The 12,391-nt window shown below is 64.5% G+C and overlaps 1 protein-coding gene across 1 annotated transcript; it reads right to left on the reverse strand.

The window, feature by feature from the left end:
* Positions 1-1,846: 1,846 nt before the first annotated feature.
* Positions 1,847-8,256, reverse strand: AGPAT1 (1-acylglycerol-3-phosphate O-acyltransferase 1; the record flags this gene model as incomplete). Its single annotated transcript, XM_080364675.1, has 7 exons — positions 8,227-8,256; positions 5,617-5,804; positions 3,997-4,130; positions 3,024-3,199; positions 2,378-2,473; positions 2,066-2,138; positions 1,847-1,989 (listed from the first exon to the last, which is right to left on the reverse strand). Exons 2-7 carry the CDS (start codon positions 5,799-5,801, stop codon positions 1,847-1,849), a joined length of 807 nt encoding a protein of 268 aa, XP_080220801.1. The 5' UTR covers positions 5,802-5,804; positions 8,227-8,256.
* Positions 8,257-12,391: the final 4,135 nt, after the last annotated feature.

Raw genomic sequence — 12,391 nt, forward strand, 5'->3', positions numbered from 1 at the left:
CCCCGCCCCCCGGGCTTCCCCTCTCAGCCCCGCCCCTGGGGTTCCCCTGTGCGAGGGGGGGGGAGTTGGGGGATGGGGGAGGGAAGCAGCATGAGAAGAGAGAAAAGCAGCTTTGTTTTCCCCAAAATGTGGTCGGTTTTTGCCATGGAAGCGTCAGGTGCTGCCCCCGCCCCCGCGGGGGGACAAGGACACGGGGGGGGGGCGGGGGGGGACGGACCCCGAAGCCCCCGCTGGTGTCCCCAAAACCATCTTGGAGGTCCCCAAGTGTCCCCAGGGGGAAGTCCCGCCCTCGGATGGGGGGGTCCCCCAGCCCCGCCCCCCGCAGGAATCCCCGCCCACAGGGGGCGGGGCCAGGCAGGAATCCCATCCCTCCCCTCCCCCCCGGGGGGGGCGGAGTCAGCTTGAAAACCCAACCCCCCCAAGACCGGAGAAACCACTCTGGGCACAGGACGCGCTGCTGACGTCATTCCCACCCCCGTGACGTCATCACGAGCCGCCACGACTCGGGGGGGGGGGTTTATTAAAAGCCGGGGGGAGCTGAGGGGGAAATTTGGCAAAACCCGCCCCCCCCCCCCAAATAAATACGCTGCTTTGACCCCGCCCTCGGGGGGCGGGGCTTGTTCTGGCAGCCAATCAGCACATGCCCCGTCCCATGTGGCGCCGCCCATGGGGGGAGTCAGTCCTGGGACCCCCTAATGGGGTCAGGAGAAGGTCGGTCCATGGGTCCCGCCGTGGGTCGCTCTGCCCCATAGGGGGTCAGTCCATGCCCCACATTTCACCACTGTGGGTCCCGCCGTGGGTCGCTCTGCCCCATAGGGGGTCAGTCCGTGCCCCACATTTCACCGCTGTGGGTCCCGCCGTGGGTCGCTCTGCCCCACGGCGGGTGGGGTCCGTTCATGCCCCACTTTGTGTCCCACCGTGGGTCCGTGGGTCCTGCTGGGGGTCCCTGTTCCTCATGCTGTGGGTCCTGTGGGTCACGGTGTGTGGGTCGCTGTGGGTCACCCCACATTGTCTCTCTGTCCCACCCTGAGTCACTTCACATCCCACTTGTGACTCCGCGCTCGTCCCAGCGCCGTGGGGCAGGCTGTGGGTCACACCGTGGGGTCGGGCTGCGGGGCGGTGTGGGTCATGCTGTGGGTCGGCCGTGGGGTGGTGTGGGGTGGTGCTGTGGGTCCCGCTGTGGGTCGCAGCTCAGCCTCCATCCCGCTGAAGCCCAGAGGTCGCACTGGGGGCAGCCATGGGGCCGTTCTGTGGGTCAGAGCTCAGTCTCCAGGTTCCCAAAGGCCTCCAGCGTGGCCGTGGGGCAGTTCTGTGGGTCAGGCCGTGGGGCACAGCTCAGTCTCCAGGTTCTCTCCAGCGCAGCCGCTTGCTCGGGGCTGTGGGTCAGTCCTGGCGCCGTGGGGCGGAGTGTGGGTCAGTCCTGGCGCCGTGGGGCGGAGTGTGGGGCCGTCCCGGCGCCGTGGGGCGGAGTGTGGGGCCGTCCCAGTGCCGTGGGGTGGAGTGTGGGTCAGTCCCAGTGCTGTGGGGCGGAGTGTGGGTCAGTCTTGGCGCCGTGGGGTGGAGTGTGGGTCAGTCCCGGCGCCGTGGGGTGGAGTGTGGGTCAGTCCCAGTGCTGTGGGGTGGAGTGTGGGTCAGGCCGTGGGTTGGTCTGTGGGTCAGTCCTGGCACTGTGGGTCGGTGAGTGGGTTGGTCCCGGTGCCGTGGGTCAGGCCGTGGGTCAGTCCCAGTGCCGTGGGTCGGTGTGTGGGTCGGTCTCGGTGCCGTGGGTCAGGCCGTGGGTCAGTCCCAGTGCCGTGGGTCAGTCCGTGGGTCGGTGTGTGGGTCGGTCCGTGGGTCGGTGCGTGGGTCAGGCCGTGGGTCCGAGCTCGCTCTCCAGCCCCTCGAACGCCTCCAACATGGCCGCCCGCACGCGCTCGGTCAGCGCCGGGACGTCCTCGGGGCCCAGGCCCTCGGTGGGCAGCGGCGGCAGCACCTGGATCACACAGCGCCCTGCGGGGCCCACGCGTGACCCACGGAGCCCCCTGGAGCCCCACGGAGCCCCCGCCCCCCGTCCCCCGTCCCTCACCGGGGTTGAACCTGCGCTCGCTCTTGCAGTAGAAATGTCGGTACGAGGAGATGACGATGGGGACGACGGGGACCTGGGGACAGACCCACGGACACGGCTGCCCCACAGACACACGGACACGGCTGCCCCACAGACACACAGACCCACGGACACGGCTGCCCCACAGACCCACAGGGGGACTGACTCACAGGGGGACAGACCCACAGCTGCCCCACAGCCACCCCATGGCCCCTCCAGCCCCCCAGTGACCCCTTGGCCTCCCAGCTGCCTCCAGCCCCACATCTGCCCCCCAGCCCCCCCGCTGCCCCACACCTGCGCCTGCACCGCCAGGTGAAAGGCCCCGCGCTTGAAGGGCAACATGGAGCCGCTGTGGTTGCGCGTCCCCTCGGGGAACACCCAGACACGCACCTGCGGACGCACGGGATGGGGGGCACAGCTCCCAGCCCCACACCCACAGCCCCACACCCCCAGCCCCACATCTCCCAGCCCCACACCCCCAGCCCCACACCCACAGCCCCACATCTCCCAGCCCCTCACCCACAGCCCCACACCCCCAGCCCCACAGCTCCCGCCCCACATCTCCCAGCCCCTCACCCCCAGCCCCACAGCTCCCGCCCCACACCCCCAGCCCCACATCTCTCAGCCCCACATCTCCCAGCCCCACACCCACAGCCCCACACCCACAGCCCCACAGCTCCCACCCCACACCCCCAGCCCCACATCTCCCAGCCCCACACCCACAGCCCCACAGCTCCCGCCCCACATCTTCCCAGTCCCACACCCCACAGCTCCCCACCCCACACCCCACAGCTCCCCACCCCACACCTCCCCAGCCCCACACCTCCCCACCCCACACCTCCCCACCGCACACCCCACATCTCCCCAGCCCCACATCTCCCCAGCCCCACAGCTCCCCCCGCCACCCCACCGGTCCCGGCCCCCCGGCTGCCCCACTGACGTCCTGTGTGCGCACGGCGCGCGCGGCCTCGGCCATGACGCTGATGGCGTCGCTCGTGCGCTTGCGGTCGATGAAGATGATGCCCCCCAGCCAGCAGACCAGCCCCACGGCGCCCATGTACAGCAGCTCCCGCTTGGCGATGGGCACGCAGCGGTCGGGCAGCACCTCCATCATCCCTGCGGGGGCAGTTGTGGGGCGTGTGGGGCAGGGCGGGGTCGCTGTGGGGCAGCCCGGGGTCGCTGTGGGGCAGGGCGGGGTCGCTGTGGGGCAGGCCGGGGTCGCTATGGGGCAGGGCGGGGTCGCTGTGGGGCAGGGCGGGGTCGCTGTGGGGCAGCCTGGGGTCGCTATGGGGCAGCCCGGGGTCGCTGTGGGGCAGGGCGGGGTCGCTGTGGGGCAGGTGGGGTCGCTGTGGAGCAGGGGTCGCTGTGGGGCAGCCCTGGGTCGCTATGGGGCAGCCCGGGGTCGCTGTGGGGCAGGGCGGGGTCGCTATGGGGCAGGTGGGGTCGCTGTGGAGCAGGGGTCGCTGTGGGGCAGCCCTGGGTCGCTGTGGGGCAGCCCGGGGTCGCTGTGGGGCAGGGCGGGGTCGCTGTGGAGCAGGGGTCGCTATGGGGCAGCCCGGGGTCGCTGTGGGGCAGGGGGGGTCGCTACGGGGCAGCCCAGGGTCGCTATGGGGCAGGGCGGGGTCGCTATGGGGCAGCCCGGGGTCGCTGTGGGGCAGCCGGGGGTCGCTGTGGGGCAGGGCGGGGTCGCTGTGGGGCAGGGGGGGTCGCTGTGGGGCAGAGGGGGTCGCTGTGGGGCAGCCGGGGGTCGCTGTGGGGCAGGGCGGGGTTGCTGTGGGGCAGGGGGGGTCACTATGGGGCAGCCCGGGGTCGCTGTGGGGCAGGGTGGGGTCGCTGTGGGGCAGGGGTCGCTGTGGGGCAGGGCGGGGTAGCTGTGGGGCAGGGGGGGTCGCTATGGGGCAGGGGTCGCGTACCCATGAGGTCCAGCGAGCTCTGGTGGTTGCTGACGACCACGTAGGGCTGCCGGGGGGGGAAGTTCTGCGCCCCCCGCACGTTCATCTGGATCCCGTACAGGTGCTTGACGTGCTGCAGCAGCCCCCGGATGATCCTGACGGACACACGGACACACGGACGCGGGTCGGGGGACACACGGACAGACAGACACACAGCGAGTCCCGGGGGTCCCAGCCCACGCGTGTCCCGGCTGCGGGTCCCCCGGTGTCACCGCGGGCGTCACCCCCACGTCCAACACCGCCACAGGAACCCCCGGCCCTGGACACCCTGTCTCTGTGTCACCCCATTGCTGTGTCACCCTGTCGCTGTGTCACCCCATCACCGTGTCACCCTGTTGCTGTGTCACCCCATCACTGTGTCACCCCATTGCTGTGTCACCCTGTCACTGTGTCACCCTGTTGCTGTGTCACCCCATCTCTGTGTCACCCTGTCGCTGTGTCACCCCATCACCGTGTCACCCTGTTGCTGTGTCACCCCATCACTGTGTCACCCCATTGCTGTGTCACCCTGTCACTGTGTCACCCTGTTGCTGTGTCACCCCATCTCTGTGTCACCCTGTCTCTGTGTCACCCCATCACCGTGTCACCCTGTTGCTGTGTCACCCCATCACTGTGTCACCCCATCTCTGTGTCACCCTGTCTCTGTGTCACCCCGTCGCCGTGTCACCCCATCGCGTCCCCATCTCGTGTTGTGGACGTGGCAGCCACAAAGGGTCCCCAGGTCTGGGGTCCCCAGCGCTGGGTGAACCCCGGGGTGTCACCCCACGTCTGTGGGTGTCACCCGGGTCTGTGGGTGTCTCCCCACATCTGTGGGTGTCCCCTGGGTCTGTGGGTGTCACCCCACGTCTGTGGGTGTCACCCGAGTCTGTGGGTGTCACCCTTGTCCGTGGGTGTCACCCGGGTCTGTGGGTGTCACCTGTGTCCGTGGGTGTCACCCCATGTCTGTGGGTGTCACCCCATGTCTCTGGGCGTCACCCGTGTCTGTGGGTGTCCCCTGGGTCTGTGGGTGTCACCCGGGTCTGTGGGTGTCACCCCACGTCTGTGGGTGTCACCCGGGTCTGTGGGTGTCACCCCACGTCTGTGGGCGTCACCCGTGTCTGTGGGTGTCAACCCATGTCCGTGGGTGTCACCCCATGTCTGTGGGTGTCACCCGGGTCTGTGGGTATTCCCCCACATCTGTGGGTGTCGCCCGTGTCTGTGGGTGTCACCCCATGTCTGTGGGTGCCCGTGGGTGTCCGTGTGTCCCACCTCATGTTGTGCACGTGGCGGCCGCGCAGGGCGCACAGCGGCACGGCCACCAGCGCTGGGTGAACCCCGTGTCTGTGGGTGTCCCCCGTGTCTGTGGGTGTCTGTGGGTGTCTGTGGGTGTCCCCCTGTGTCTGTGGGTGTCTGTGGGTGTCCGTGGGTGCCCGTGGGTGTCCCCCCGTGTCCCACCTCATGTTGTGCACGTGGCGGCCGCGCAGGGCGCACAGCGGCACGGCCACCAGCGCTGGGTGAACCCCGTGTCTGTGGGTGTCTGTGGGTGTCCGTGGGTGTCTGTGGGTGTCCCCCTGTGTCTGTGGGTGTCCCCCCGTGTCCCACCTCATGTTGTGCACGTCGCGGCCGCGCAGGGCGCACAGCGGCACGGCCACCAGCGCCAGCAGCAGGATCCAGCCGTTGTAGAAGCCCATCTTGCAGAAGAAGCGGAAGGAGCCGCAGCGGCCGTACAGGACGCGCAGCAGCAGCAGCGCCAGCGCCAGCGCCGCCGTCCCCACCGCCACCTCCATGGCCTGCGGGGGACCCCAAAATCAGCCCCGTCACCCCAAAATCACCCCAAACCCGCCAGCGCCGCCGTCCCCACCGCCACCTCCATGGCCTGTGGGGGACCCCAAAATCAGCCCCGTCACCCCAAAATCACCCCAAACCCGCCAGCGCCGCCGTCCCCACCGCCACCTCCATGGCCTGCGGGGGACCCCAAAATCAGCCCCGTCACCCCAAAATCACCCCAAACCCGCCAGCGCCGCCGTCCCCACCGCCACCTCCATGGCCTGCGGGGGACCCCAAAATCAGCCCCGTCACCCCAAAATCACCCCAAACCCGCCAGCGTCGCCGTCCCCACCGCCACCTCCATGGCCTGCGGGACCCAAATCACCCCAAATCACCCCAAAATCACCCCAAACCCGCCAGCGCCGCCGTCCCCACCGCCACCTCCATGGCCTGCGGGGACCCCAAAATCACCCCAAATCACCCCAAAATCACCCCAAATCACCCCAAATCACCCCAAAATCACCCAAAATCACCCCAAATCACCCCAAAATCACCCCAAAATCACCCAAAATCACCCCAAATCACCCCACACCCGCCAGCGCCGCCGTCCCCACCGCCACCTCCATGGCCTGCGGACCCAAAATCACCCCAAATCACCCCAAATCACCCCAAAATCACCCCAAAATCACCCCAAATCACCCCAAACCCGCCAGCGCCGCCGTCCCCACCGCCACCTCCATGGCCTGCGGACCCCAAAATCACCCCAAATCACCCCAAAATCACCCCAAATCACTCCAAAATCACCCCAAACCCGCCAGCGCCGCTGTCCCCACCGCCACCTCCATGGCCTGCGGGGCCTCAGGACCCCAAAAGTCACACCAGGACCCCAAACCAGTCACACTGGGACCCCAAAACCCCCAGGACCCCAAACCAGTCACACCGGGACCCCAAAACCCCCTGGACCCCAAACCCCCCGGGACCCCAAAACCCCTGGGACCCCAGTCACACCAGGACCCCAAAACCCCAGGACCCCAAAACCCCAGGACCCCAAACCAGTCACCCCGGGACCCCAACCCCCCGGGACCCCAAATTCCACCGGAGATCCCCAACCCCCTGGGACCCCCGAGCCCCGTGCAGCCCCCCGTGTCCCCAGTGCCACCCGCGGGCTGGGGACCCCAAATCCCACCGGGGACCCCCAACCCCCCGGGACCCCAAATCCCACCGGGGATCCCCAACCCCCCAGGAGCCCCAAATCCCACCGGGGACCCCCAAATGCCCCGGGACCCCCAGTCCCCGTGCAGCCCCCGTGTCCCCAGTGCCACCGCGGGCGGGGGGACAACGAGGGTCAGAGACCCGGGGACCCCAAATCCCTCCGGGGACCCCCAACCCCCCAGGAGCCCCAAATCCCGCCGCAGTGCCCCCAGTGCCACCGCGGGCTGGGGACCCCAAATCCCACCGGGGATCCCCAACCCCCTGGGACCCCAAGCCCCCCGTGTCCCCAGTGCCACCGCGGGCGGGGGGACAACGGGGCTCAGAGCCCCAACCCGCCCCGCACCCCGAACCCCCAAGGGACCCGAACCCCCGCGGCCCCCGGAACATCCGGGCACCTCGAACCCCCGGAACCCCTGAGCCCCCGGGACCCCCGGAACCCCAGGAACCCCCCGGAACCCCGTGATCCCCCCGGAACCCCTGATCCCCCCGGAACCCCCGGAACCCCTGATCCCCCCGGAACCCCTGATCCCCCCGGAACCCCCGGAACCCCTGATCCCCCCGGAACCCCTGATCCCCCCGGAACCCCCTGATGCTCCGGAACCCCCTGATCCCCCGGAGCCCCCTGATCCCCCGGAGCCCCCTGATCCCCCCGGAACCCCCGGAACCCCTGATCCCCCCGGAACCCCTGATCCCCCCGGAACCCCCGGAACCCCTGATCCCCCCGGAACCCCTGATCCCCCCGGAACCCCCGGAACCCCTGATCCCCCCGGAACCCCCTGATGCCCCGGAGCCCCCTGATCCCCCGGAACCCCGGAGCCCCCGGGACCCCCTGATGCCCCGGAGCCCCCTGATCCCCCGGGACCCCTGATCCCCCCGGAACCCCCTGATCCCCCGGAGCCCCCCGGGCACCCCCTGATCCCCCCGGAACCCCCTGATGCCCCGGAGCCCCCTGATCCCCCCGGAACCCCCGGAACCCCCTGATCCCCCGGAGCCCCCTGATCCCCCGGAACCCCTGATCCCCCGGGACCCCGGAGCCCCCCGGGCACCCCCTGATCCCCCGGAGCCCCCGGAACCCCTGATGCCCCGGAGCCCCCTGATCCCCCGGAACCCCCTGATCCCCCGGAGCCCCCTGATCCCCCGGGACCCCTGATCCCCCCGGGCACCCCCTGCCCCCCCCGGAACGCCCCGATCGCCACGAAGCCCCAACCCCCCCGGTGCCCCCGCTCTCGGTACCGGGCGGGGCGGCGGCTGCGGCGCGGGCCCTTCCCGGCGGCAGCGGAAGTGGCGTCACTGACGGGCGGCCGCAGGAGCCAATGAACGGCGGCCGCGCCGGCCAAACGTCCCACCCCCGCCCGGCATGCGCTGTTGCTATGACAACCCCCCGGCACGGCGGCGGGAAACCGGACAGGGAGGAGTGGGCAGGACCGCGCGTCGCCACGGCAACGGCGCTGCTATTGGATGGTGTGAAGGCGCGGACAGGCCCCGCGGCCAATCAGCGCTGGAGGAGGCGTGAGCGGCGTGGGGTTGCACCAATAAAATTCTTTTGAAGGAAACTGCAGCAGTCGGGCCCTGTCGGGTCCTGTCGGGTCCTGTCGGGTCCTGTCGGGTCCTGTCGGGTCCTGTCGGGCTCTGTCGGGCTCTGTCGGGTCCTGTCGGGTCCTGTCGGGCTCTGTCGGGTCCTGTCGGGTCCTGTCGGGTCCTGTCGGGTCCTGTCGGGTCCTGTCGGGTCCTGTCGGGTTAGGGTTAGGGTTAGGGTTAGGGTTAGGATTATAGTTAGGGTTAGGATTAGAGTTGGTTTAGCATTAGACTTAGCGTTAGGGTTAGGCTTAGGTTACGGCTATGGTGAGGTTTAGGCTTATGGTTAAACATATGTTAGGGTTCTGGTCAGCGTTATGGTCAGGGTTCAGGTTAGGGTTAGGGTTCGGGTTAGGGTTACATTTAGGTTTAGGGTTAGGCTTAGGGGTAGGATCCGGGTTATTTTTGGGTTAGACTTAGCATTAAGATTAGGCCTAGGTTAGGGTTAGGTTTAGGTTTAGGGTTATGGTTTAACTTAAGTTTGGGTTAGGGTCAGCGTTATGGTCAGGGTCAGGGTCAGGTTAGGGTTAGGGTTAGGATTACAGTTAGGGTTAGGATTAGAGTTGGTTTAGCGTTAGACTTAGCGTTAAGGTTAGGCTTAGGTTACAGCTATGGTGAGGTTTAGGCTTATGGTTAAACATATGTTAGGGTTCTGGTCAGCGTTATGGTCAGGGTCAGGTTAGGGCTAGGGTTCCGGCTAGAGTTAGGGTTAGGGTTGGGATTACAGTTAGGGTTAGGATTAGAGTTGGTTTAGCGTTAGACTTAGCGTTAGGGTTAGGCTTAGGTTACGGCTATGGTGAGGTTTAGGCTTATGGTTAAACATATGTTAGGGTTCTGGTCAGCGTTATGGTCAGGTTCAGGGTCAGGTTAGGGGTAGAATTGAGGTTGTTTTAGGGTTAGACTTATCATTAGGATTAATGATAAATTAATCCTAATTTATTAATCCAACAGTGTCTGGCAGAGCCCGACAGGAGTGCAGGTGCTGTCACTTCAAGTGAGATCCCAGGTGATTTGATAAGGTGGTGGGCGGGGCCTGGGGTGATTGATCCCTCCCCTTTCCCAGGGGATTGTGGGAAGGGGTGGGCGGGGCTCAGGGTATTTGAGCCCCAGTCCCCAGGTAGGGAGCTCATTCTGCTCCAGGACAGCTTCAGTGCTGGTTCTCTGCTGCTCCTTCAGCAGTCGGCAGCTTTTGGGCTGTTTAAGCTACGTGGGCAGTTGTGTTTGGAGAAGTGGAGATGCCTGTTTGACGTAGGACCTTCAGGAGCAGCAAAGCTTCAGTACCAGCTGTAGTTGAAGGTATGTTTGTAACTAGGTTTCATTTATTGAATAAATTCCTGGTGCTTTGTGTTTTCCTGAAGTTCTTGACTGCAATGAAGATGAGGTGTTAATTTATGGTTTGTATTGGCGTGTAACAAGTTGCTGATATAATCTCTCCTCCTAGGACTGATGCTTTGGTTATCTAGCAGGGGTTAAAATGAGCATCTCGTATCTATAAGTGGAGTTCTAGCATTTCTGAAGGAAGCAGCAGGACCATCAGGCAGAGCGTCTGTCAGGCTGCTCTGCCCGCAGGTGTGCAGGCAGGGGTGGGTGGAATGCCCAAGCTGTTGATGAGCTGCTGGGTGACTGGCTGAATAACTCGATTTCGGATGCAGAGGGACAACCTGGCCCCGTCGGGGCGGCCCTGTCCACCTCGTGAAGTGCAGGTGCTGTCACTTCAAGTGAGATCCCAGGTGATTTGATCGGGGTGGTGGGCGGGGCCTGGGGTGATTGATCCCTCCCCTTTCCCAGGGGATTGTGGGAAGGGGTGGGCGGGGCTCAGGGTATTTGAGCCCCAGTCCCCGGGTAGGAAGCTCATTCTGCTCCAGGACAGCTTCAGTGCTGGTTCTCTGCTGCTCCTTCAGCAGTCGGCAGCTTTTGAGCTGTTTCGGCTACGTGGGCAGACGTCTTAGCAGAAGTGGAGGTGTCCGTTTGAGGTAAGAGCTTTGGGCTCAGCAAAGGTTCAGTAGCAGCTGTAGTAGAAAGGTTGTTTGTCATTATGTTTCATTTGTTGATTCAGTTCCAGGTGCTTTGCACTTTCCAGTAATTCCTGATCATGATGAAGATGGAGCATTGGTTATTGTGTCTCCTTTTCTATCTGCTCCCTAGAAAACCTAAGTTGACATCCATACTGAGTCTCATTGTAGATGCAATAGCAGCAATAAAGTGCAGGTGCTGTCACTTCAAGTGAGATTCAGTTCCAGGTGCTTCGCATTTTCCAGGAATTCCTGACCACGATGAAGTTGGAGTGTTGTTTTTTGGTTTGCATTGCTGTATCAATAGCTATTAATATAATCTCCTCTCCTAGAAGAGTGTTTTGTTTCCAGGACCTTTGCATCGTGCAGCGGCCCCCGGTAGATCATTCAAACGTACCTCCCGGAGCTCAGCCAAGGCGAGCAATGACTCATAGGCTACTACTGATAAATATTATTCGGGTGCCTAATCGTACACATGTCCTTGCTTTCCTTATTGTAGGTGATGATGGAGAAAGTGACAACTGCAGGAAGATCCCCGTTAGCCCACGTCGCGTTTTCCTCTGTTGAAGATGGATTTGATCCTTTGGCCCTCTGAAAGTTAAGTGGAGGCACGAGGGCTGGGAAGGGGCTGGGAACTGCAGGGAGGGTTTAAAGGTCTCAGGCAGAAAAGGGCAGTCCAGGAGCAGTCCCCTTTGGGCAGATAAATGGGGTCAGGGACCTTCACAGTGCGATGCCAGCGTGTGCCGGGCAGGGCAGCTCCAGCCTGTGTCTGCGTTGTGGTGTAGTTCGGGCAGCCTGCCTTGCGCCTGTCAGACGATGCTGGGGTCTCGTTGTGCTCAAGGGGCACAACGTGAATCTCGGGTGCCATCCCGGGATCTGGAACGCTGGTGCCAATTGGATCCTGGATTCTTGTATCATCAGTGTGGATGGTGTTTGCATTTTGGATGTTTCTGGTCAGTTGTGTTTTATGGTGTAGTTCTGGGCTGCAACAGCAGCTCTGCTCTCTACCCATCCAGTCTAAGGGACTGGCACTTCTTCCCAGCATCTTGAAGGTTTTAAGTCTTGCAGCAGCTTCTCGTATTTGCGCCGCCGTCTCTGTGTGTGCGCTGGCGCCGCCGTCTCTGTGTGTGTGTGTGTGTGTGTGTGCGCTGGCGCCGCCGTCTCTGTGTGTGTGTGTGTGTGTGTGTGTGTGCGCTGGCGCCGCCGTCTCTGTGTGTGTGTGTGTGTGCGCTGGCGCCGCCGTCTCTGTGTGTGTGTGTGTGTGCGCTGGCGCCGCCGTCTCTGTGTGTGTGTGTGTGTGCGCTGGCGCCGCCGTCTCTGTGTGTGTGTGCGTGTGTGCGCCGGCGCCGCCGTCTCATAAGGGGCCGTGATGTTCGGCTCTTATTTTTTTCTGGGGTTGCAGTAGAGGCTCCCCGCCTCACCGCTGCCTCCCTGCAGGTTCTTTTGGTCGATGCACTCTCTAGTTTGCAGTCGTTCTTGTTATAGAGCGTTTTTGGTGATGTTGCCATGGTGTCGTCTATAACGTTGTGTGGAGCGTCTGTCTGTGCACGTGCACATTTGGCTGGAGCTGCTCTGCCCGGAGGCGTGGAGTCAGGGGCGGGTGGACGGAGCTCTAGGGGTGCACAGTTAATCTGTGGACATGTTAACCTGCGTAGGCAGAGGTTGTGCAGTCATCTGGGATGGAGTAGCTGTGGGCAGGGGAGGGGACTGTCCTTTCCCCAGTGTTCTTTGGGACTTAGACATTCTGGTGGGATTCCTGAATAGAAAGCAGAGCTGTGGGATGGGCAAGCTGTTGATGAGCTGCTGGGTGA

Source organism: Nesoenas mayeri (assembly GCF_963082525.1).
Source record: "Nesoenas mayeri genome assembly, contig: SCAFFOLD_114, whole genome shotgun sequence".
Lineage (NCBI taxonomy): Eukaryota > Metazoa > Chordata > Aves > Columbiformes > Columbidae > Nesoenas > Nesoenas mayeri.